Raw genomic sequence first — 9,765 nt, forward strand, 5'->3', positions numbered from 1 at the left:
AGCGGGAGGCATTACATAATACTGTATACATAAATACAAACGATAACACCACAATCATAGACAACAGTACTGCACAGCTCTGGGGCAGGGGAACCTACTTATCTGGAATAGCAACCTGATGATCTGGAAGGCCAACCTGATGATCTGGAAGGCCAACCTGATTATCTAGAAGGCTTACCTGCTGATCTGAGATGTGGACCTGGAACACTGACCTGGATGCTAATCTGCTGATCTGAAACAGTGATCTGGGACACTAACCTGCTGGTCTGGAAGCTGATCTGCTGATGAGAAAGGCTTACCTGCTGATCTGGAATTTTAACCTGCTGCCCAGACCTTCTCTTGCACCCAGGAGGCAAATATTGAAGCTTTTGCAAAACAATTCTGCACTTGCTGCAAAAATTCGCAGTTACTTTCATATCCACAGGAATTTCATTAACCTTTTCATCCTAATTAAGTTTCTTTTCCTCTGAGATAAAATGTACCGTTTGGTCATCGAGCCGAAATGCTGTCAAAACGCCTTCACTTCGTTAAAGAACTCTTCTCAGAATAACCTACAGGAGGTGGGGGAGGGGATGTGACGGAGGATGATGCAGGTTTAAAAAATAATATATAAAACCAGCAAACCGCTTTATCCAAAAATAGTCACATAGCGCCATCTCGTGTTGAGCAATAAATTGCTGAAAGACAATTACAGTTTTTATTTAGCAATACAAATAAAAAAAAACTTAAAGTGAAAATTGAGACAGGAGCTGTCAACAGGTATATTTTTCACCTCTGGAGACTTGCAAATCAGAAGAATTTTTTTTTTAATAACCCATCAGTTCAGGTATAATCCGACTGAATAGTCCAGGCTGTTTTTATCGAAGAAAATTGTTGCAATGGCAGTAGAGTGGACAGGTGCGCATTTCTTCCTCCGGTTTCCGCTCACCGTTATCTCGGTCACGCGATTGCAATGGGTCAACGGTAAAAAACAAAAAAAATCCGCAAAAGATCCGGCATGAGAAGTCAATCTCCAGTCGTCGCATGTCCTTTATATCCCACTGAGGGCAAGTCAATCTCCTGACTGGTGTGCACTTCCAGCAGGTCCGTGCATCCCCACTTTATCTCGACCGTCGCTCATGTGTTGCACCCACACGCGCTCACAATCCATGGAATGACAAACCATCCCAAATGTGGACAAGAACGTCTTGAGGCAATTACACTGAAAGCCAGCCTTTCAACAGCAAAAATGGACAATGAGACGAGGCAGAAAACGTTCAAATTCCAACCAGTCAAAATCAGATCGAGCCGTCACGACCACGTCGGTATAAACATACCCAACAACTATCACAGCCAATGAGGTCGGCATTTCAAAGGAGTTTTTGTGCTTTTTTACTCTCCAGCATCAACAACAGAACAAAGAATGTAATTTTATATATATATTTATTTTTCAAACCAAACAATGGCTCTGCAATTCCTGTCAAATCAAAGAACATTGCGACCAATGAGCAGCCAGCTCAGTGATGCCCGGCCTCAATCGGTCCAAATAGTTTATTTATTTCAAAACAATCAAATAACATTAATAGAACACCTCGTGACTGCAACATGGTCATTATATTTCAGCTATTGACAAAGCTACTTCGTATCCACGTGAACCTCCCTGGCTTGAGAGGTGACGAAGCCAATTTCGAAAGCGCAGTCTTGTGGGGACAGAAATCCCAAGGACATTCCACCCTCGTGGATTTCTGGATAGTTTATCGATGAACAGTCAGTGACTTGCCAAAATTTCGGCAAAGGTAAAGAGAAAAAAGTGTCATAGGTCAGAGTTCATTTTCCTCTGGACGCAGGTGGTTGGTAGTACTGGACAGTGGGCTTTGCCTGACGACGATGATAGTCCCCTCCTCGACGACTACCCTTCTTCGAGACTCCAGCTCCCGCCAACCCACCCTGTTGCTGGGATAGAAAAGTAGGTGGGCGTTTAAAAAGAAAATCGAAATATACTTAACTTCATTTTTACACTTTCGCAACAGGGCCAAATACATTTTACATTCAAGCAACAAAAGAAATACTAATAATGACAACAATAATATCTAGAAAGAGGAATCGGAGATTACACACCACCGCCAAGACTTATTTTGTGTGGTGTTTGTGTGCTGATTTTACGGGGTTAATAATAGATGTAATTATATGTAATTAATCAGCTTCAATATGTAATAAGTACATAATTAATAGACGTGCTCACATTCCAATGCTACGTATTTAAGAGAGTCGCGTTCCAATAGTTCGTAATTAATCCATGTACTCACATTTCAACATTACGTAATTTAGACAAACACATATGTCAATGGTATGTAATTAATAGACATACTGTACTCACGTTCTGTGTGGACAGACGGACAAACAAACAAACAAACCGGCCCAAATGTAATACCCTCTCTTTCTGACAAGGGTAACAAGGCAGAATATTAACCCCAACCCACCCCCTAAAGTAAGGCCTCCTATCCCCTTGCATCGTCTCCCGATTTCCTTCCCCTCCCCACACTAATTATTTACATATAACTGATCTCAAGCTCATGGAGGAGCTTGCACACACATTACATGTAGAGACGTCACCCGAAAGACCACTGAAACAGGAATTAAAGGGAGATCGGTCGATAGTGGACAAATTAACACAGGATTTGGTATTCGAACCTTGGATTCCAACAACATGAGCCATGAGCTCCGTTAAAATATATATATATATATATATATATATATATATATATATATATATATATATATATATATATATATATATATATATATATATATATATTGTTGCGGATTCGCGCCCGCCGGCGTGCTGACGGCCACGTAACTCGAATCGCGGCACGTCGCCCACCGGACGGACAATCCAGTCATGACCCTCTCGGACTAACGCCGGGAACCAGTCACGGGTGGACCTTTCGGTCTCACCGCGATCGAGCCAATCAGCCCCCGCGTGGGATAGGGTTGCTCGCCAAATTCGACCTACCTAAGTACCCACGCGGAGGGTAGACCGGGCGGTCGCACCTCGCCGCAGGTCGACTTCGGACACGGGCCACTTAAGCGACCCGTTCCGTACTATCGGGATAACCGAGCGGTGTTATTCGTCGACCTCGACGGTTCGATTAATTATCGGGCGTATTCAGCCCACTACCAACCCTTTACGTGAAGCAAGATGAGGATTCAAAGAAAGAAATGACGAAGCGAAGCGGGAAACAGTTCAACACAAAGCACATTTATTCGCGCTGAACGGAAAGCACACATATTCAATTCCACCATAAGCACACAGAAAAGAAAAACACAATGCAATTTACACAAAAAGCAAATGCGACAATGCAGATCTAATACCGATTACACGAGCACACGGCAACACTTATACAATTTTACTTCACAGACGGCGCCGACAACACATACCCAAAACCAAGGAAAGAATACCCTCAAGGATGAGGCGGGCCTGAGGCCGAGACCGGGTCGGGCCTACCCGTCTGGTGATGAGACGCGGAGCGGCGATGGTGCCTCAACTCCGCGGGCCTCGCGGACAGTGTCTGGTAGGGGGTGGGAAAGGGGCCCCCTTGGTCGCACCATCTCAGCGCGGGGGGAAACAGGAGGGGGTTGCTGATGCTCGGGGTATAGAGGATTCCTATTCTGCCTCGAGTCCCGCGACGAGTGTCTCCACCTCGGCCAGGTCGCGCTGTCGGCCTCCCTGGGGTGCAGCTCCCTGCACGACGCGAGCACCCCCTCGTCTGCCCTCGCCGCCTCTCCACAGCTCCGTCCCCTCCGCTCCGACTCCAACGCACACGACGACCAGCTCCTTCTTGCCAACTCCACCGCCCGCGAAGTCTTAACTCTCTGTCCTGTTGTTTCTGACGAACACGGTCGCTTATATAAGCCCCGTGGCTTCGCCTTTGACCCCCTCCCTTCGACCTTTCACCTCGCTCCCCATTGGCCCGAGAAAAAGTGGGCGTGAATGCTTTTTGATCCATAAATTTGCATATATCGATCGCCCTCCAACGCCCTGGAGGCGGGGCCAAATCGCCCCTCGCTCACCGATTGGACGGCAAAAAGTGGGCGTGTGTCGTTTTTGATCCGTTTTTGAAGCACAAAATCCGTGATTTTGTACACGCTGTTCGGCGTGCGCCCTGCACGAGTCCAACACCGGTAGCCACAAGCGGCGCAAGAACGGTGGCGATGCGACGGTTGCGAGGTGTGACGTGAAGGTCGTGGCGGTTGTGGTGAAGCGGCGTTGTGGTTGGTGGTTGATGTTGTGACTGGTGGTGGTGACAATGGCGGTTGGTCCAAATTAAAGATAGTAAAAGAAAAACGGCTATCCTGAAGAGTCGCAGCACGCATAAATGACATGTATTCCCACTAGACAACGGGTTTGGGCCTAACTACACATGTACTTACCGAGATATCTCACCTAAGGGACCTGAATGGTGGTTTGCGAATTTGGTAACCACAACACTATATATATATATATATATATATATATATATATATATATATATATATATATATATATATATATATATATATATAGATCTAATTTGAGTTAGGGTCTGCAAAATAATTTTGAAAAGGCATATGACCTTTTTTTTATTTTTTTTTGAATACAGTGCTGAGGCTTGTAGAGGAACTGGAACAAAGAACGGATCAGGATGTAACAGAACAAAAGGGAGAATAGAAAGACAGGGGTGGATGCACACCGACAGGAAGGATGATGGACAAGATAGAGGGAGACATGGACAAAGAAGGGATGTAGGGAAGAATGAGGTAAGGGGAGGACAACCGGTGGGGGGGGAGGCAAGATGGATACAGCAGCAAACATAAACAGGTGGTATTAGGATGGGGTTAACAGGGGTAAAAAAAAATAAAAAATAAAAAATAAAAAAAAAAGATCATGGTTTTGGATGGGGGATGATGATGGTAAACAGCTGACTTGAAGACCTGGGAGGAAGAACGAGATTGAAAAGAATGAGGAAGTTGGTTCCACAGGCGAGAAAAAAAAAAACACAGGAACAAATGAGTGGAGGTGATCAGTGATTCTGGAATTTGAGAGTTTCATGAGAAGGGAGATGATGGTGGACTGTGTGCAACCTGCAGGAACATGGGTGGGGAAAAAGCATGGAAGGAGCAGAGGGAGCAAGACCAGAAAGGAGGCGGTAAAGTCAGAGAGGCCACCGACCGATCTACCATGTGAAAGTGATAGGCCCAGAGACTCAGTTGGGAACATGAAATAGATCAACTCTTGCTCATCCTGCACCTACCTAACACCACCTCCTTCCCTTCTCGCTCCTCCATCACATACATTTTCGTTACGTACACGTCGACCATCGTCTAAATAAAATATAGACGACTACGATGCAGACGATCTAAAAATAGCTCAAAAATGAGCAGATCGTAAAACCTAACTTGAGCGCACGGACACTGTCATTACATGATGCAATTCACCAAACTTGTTTGAATTCACAGGGAAATAAACGTCCACAGGCCGAAAGGACCAGAACCGAGCAAAGCCGAATGAGAACTTAAAACTCAAAACGCTACTTCTGCAAAGTTCAACATCAGGAGCACAAAATACCGGCAAAGAAGACTTGGGTACCATTAATGCAGGTCCTCGGGTCTTTTTAAAAACAATTTTGTTTTGTATACATAGTCGAGGCTCATGGAAGAGCTAGTACGAGTACACTGAACAGATCAGGATGAAACAAGACAAAAGGAACAGCAGAGCCAAAGGTCAAGACAGAGGGAGCAGACAAACAATAGGTGTGGGAAGGAATCATGGGCAGAAGAGGATGCATGGGGTGGACAAGATGGATTCAGAAGGCAACATTCATGAGGGAAAACTGGAAATTTGGAAGGAAAGATCATAATTTTGGATTAGGGACGATCTGAGATGGTGGTGAACAGCCGTCTTGAAGACTGGGAGGGAAGAATGAGATCGAGGAGAATGTGAAAGTTGGTTCCACAGGTGGGAAAAAAGAGAAACGAATGAATGGAGATGAGCAGTGATCCTGCATTTAGGTCGTTTCACCAGGAGGGGGTTGATGGTGGACTGCGTGAGCCCTGCGAAAACCTGGAATGGACAGAATACAGAAAGAGCAGAGAGTGCAAGACCAGAAAGGAAGCGATAGGAGACAGAGAAAGCACCGACCTGTCTGTGATGGTGAAGTGATGGTTCCATAGACTCCGCTTCATAGGAGGGGATTCCAATAATCTTGAAAACCTTGGTTTCCATGGCATCATGCTGAGAAAGATGTGAGGCAGGAGAGCCAGCCAGAGGGGAGCTCAGTACTCCATCAAGCTGTGAATGAAGGCCTTGTAGGTGGATTGGAGTTCAGGTGTGCCAAGGAAACACTTTGTACGACGTTGGATGCCCGTTCGGCAGCTGGCTTTGAAGGCCAACCTTGAAATGTGGTTTGCCCAAGAAAGATCATGCTGATAGTGAGACCCGGGAGAGTTTGAATGACTGAACTTCCTCAAGAGGATTGTTAAGAAAGTAGATGTGGGGGTTTCCCGGAAGGTTACTGCCAGGTTCTATTCAAAGAAGGAAAATATTCAACAATTATCGGCACAATCAAGGAGTCCCCCAATCGGCAGCCCAAAATACACTTCCACAAGTCGTTCCAGGACCATTGTGGATCGTCTCAAGCCGCACTCCGTTCAGCATGTGCTCCCGATAAAGCAATACTCGGAGGTTTCAGACACGGCGATCGTTTAAAACAAAAACTTTTCTTCATCCTCAGAGCATCCGACAGCTCAATGAGATGATAAAACCCTGCTGCAGAGCAATTTGCTTTTACGACTCGCGTTTACATCATTGCAAACGGCGCAGGACCGCTCACGAAAGAGCACGTGCGGGGCCATGACAGCGGGAGAGCTTCTTAAACTGCATCATTACCCACAATTCTTGTATCCAGCAGAAAGACGAGCGCAAACACCTAATGAAAAGTTTACCGTAGTCTGCCGATGGTGGCGACAAAACTTCCTTGCACACAAGGAGATTAAAAAATAAAAATGACCGTTTTTACAGCCATTTTTCCCTGCTGTGCAGGGGTTAGGCTTTTTCTTGAGGCAATGTTTTAGGGCCGGATGCCCTTCCTGACGCCAACCCTGGTCGCCTCTTATGACACACAGGGATATGGTATACCTATTCTAACCGGGGCATACACCGGGTCCAGTACACTGGTACTCACTTTGCCGACCTCAGATGGATGACAGGCTGAGTCAACCCCCTGGTGTTAATTCAGCAGCCAACGGGGCTTGAACTCAGGACCCTGGGATCCCAAGCCGCCACCGTAACCACTAAGCCAACACCAGGCTTTTGCACACAAGGAGATTGCAGGATTAATATTGCATGGAAACGGTTTTTGGTGAGGTGGGTGCATTGGACAGAAGGGGAGGGAGGGGAGGGGGGAGAGGAAGGATTTAATCGCTGCTGCTTGGCAATCATGCACAAACACAAGCCTTGTAGACAGCACATGATCAGCCATTGATGAGGTGTCCGTCCGCACTAATATAAAAACTTTGATTGACAGGTAAATCCTGCTCCCATAACCTTCAATAGCATTGCGTGTGCGATGTGTGCACACGTTTTTGTCTGCTTGTTCCACGATGTCAGTCTGTGACGCTGGTGCTCTGTCATCGAGCTCTTTCATGAACCTCGACCTCATCGATGACTCATCTCCCCATGGTGTTCATATTAAAATGAATGAGGCTCCTTATAAACCGTAATGGCAGTGCGCGTCACAGTTAAGTGTGAAAACTACTAAAAGACTAAAAAAAATTAGCTGTGCTATTCTGTCTGTATGAAGTTTCTTTTGAAGTAATTAGATTAGCGATAATTCACATAGTCATCATGATAATGTACCACGCCAGATTCAGCATGTTGGAGGAGTTGTTGTTGTTTTTATGAAGTTGGCTCTTCGGCCGAACTCAGCAGTTGCAAGGCTACAATCGAGGAAACGATTCATAAGCTACAGTCCTGGTCAGGTGGCCACTCTGACTGAGGAGGTCAGGGCAAGAATGTGGAATTTTTTTTTTATTTCATGGTGCCGGCGATAGCTCGCCCACTCTTCACGAAGGGAACCATATTTGTATCTTTAACGTTCGCCAACTGATGCCGGCAGACGGGACGTCCAGTTTAACGTGCATCCGAGGGACGGCGCACACATTGATGAATCACTCTGCCAGTGAAACACCAGGACGACGGTTGAAAAGCTGGGTCAGGATTCACATCCGGGCTCGACAGCTTAGAGGCGAGTGCGCGTACCTCTCAGCCATCCTGCCAGCCCCATTTACACACATCAGATGCAAAAGTATAATTGCTCTTCATTTTCTGTTCCAAACACCAATTTTCTCCTCTCTCCACATCTTTCCATTTTGTCCCAATTCCCCTACAACCCAGTCCTCATCTCTTTCACATCCTTACATCTCTGTCCATTCCTTTTCTGAATGCTTTGAAGTTTCCAAAACCCACCAGCCCCCGCATACAATTTTTTGGCTGAAAACGCAAAGTGTGAGGAAATACATACCCATGGCTCTGCACTGATAGGCCTCAGGTCTTCTAAGAAGACCTCCTCATAGTTGCCGTATTCCAGGAAAAGGACAACGGCCGTGGTCAAGGTAGGGTGAAGATCATGCACGATTGCTCGGTAGAACTGCAGAACATATAGACGGAGGTTGAGGTCATAACAGCCGACAAATCATTTGTTACCGAAATAATAAAATCAGTAAGCATTGGGACTGAGAGACCCTGATTGCTTTGGGACAAGGGTTGGCTTTGGATTTGTGTGTTTAAGTCGAGTCCAGGCAATTGCACTTATCCCGAGCAAACACTAGACCGTGACTTTTGGACAAAATCAGTTGGCAAAAGGTTCCACCCATCAAAATGAAAAAGAAAAGTAGAAAAAATATCCAAATAAAAATATTGCAGCCGACACTATATTCGGTATGTGCATATACGTACTGTATATACATGTAGTCGACTCTCTACTATCCGCATATTGACGAACCACAAACGTCAAGTATCTGCATAAAATCAGCACACGCAGATCTCTAGGTCTTGGAGATTGCCAAATCATATACAGTACATCCAATCCGTGATGGAGAGTGTCGGTGATGCCGAAGCAGTTTCTACTCCTGCGGTCATGCTGAGCAGTTTTGCCATCCCTCTCCCAGCAGACGTTTGGGCAGGACTTTGGAATTTCTTCAGGGTGCCGGCAATAGCTTGCCTACTCTTTGTGAAGGACACTGTGGGGTCTTTAACTTCCACCAACGAATGCTGGCAGATGGGACGCCAAGTTTAACGTCCATCCGAAGGACGGCACACCATTGATGAATCACCCAGCCTGTGAAACACCAGGATGACAGTTTTTAGTTGGGTCGGGATTGAAACTCAGGCGAGACAGCTTCAATGTGAGTGTGTGTACCTATAGGGCTCTCGGCAATCCTGTTGGTCCATATATGGTAATATACAGACATATATCAAGCAATTACCTGGTTGTCTTCCCAGTAGAGTGCCAAACAATGGTTTCCAGGGTGCCATTGTGTGGGCGGAAGTCCGTTAAGTAGTGCCGTTCCACCAGCCACTCCTGCACACCAAGGAATTGTGTGAGACAAGCCCAAGGTTGACCTCTTTCAATGTCAAATGTACTCAATCCCCCCCCCACCCCTCACTTTTGACATATTTGGTAAATAAGAGCTGGTCGCCTTGGCCAGCTGGTTAATTTTGGCAAGCATGAAACTGCATGTTTTGTAATT

The 9,765-nt window shown here is 46.0% G+C and overlaps 1 protein-coding gene across 1 annotated transcript in view; it reads right to left on the bottom strand.

Moving 5' to 3' along the window:
- Positions 1-1,403: 1,403 nt before the first annotated feature.
- Positions 1,404-9,765, bottom strand: part of TDRD3 (tudor domain containing 3) — a 131,687-nt gene continuing 123,325 nt past the window's right edge. Inside the window, exons 14-16 of the mRNA XM_085859613.1 lie at positions 9,502-9,596; positions 8,538-8,663; positions 1,404-1,932 (exon numbers count right to left, since the gene is read on the bottom strand). Of these exons, the coding sequence (XP_085715739.1) occupies positions 1,807-1,932; positions 8,538-8,663; positions 9,502-9,596 (347 nt within the window). The 3' untranslated portion in view covers positions 1,404-1,806. The remainder of the gene's footprint in view (positions 1,933-8,537; positions 8,664-9,501; positions 9,597-9,765) is intronic.

Source organism: Eptatretus burgeri, chromosome 16 (genome assembly GCF_056783735.1).
Source record: "Eptatretus burgeri isolate ZD-2024b chromosome 16, Ebu_testis_v1, whole genome shotgun sequence".
Classification (NCBI taxonomy): Eukaryota; Metazoa; Chordata; class Myxini; order Myxiniformes; family Myxinidae; genus Eptatretus; species Eptatretus burgeri.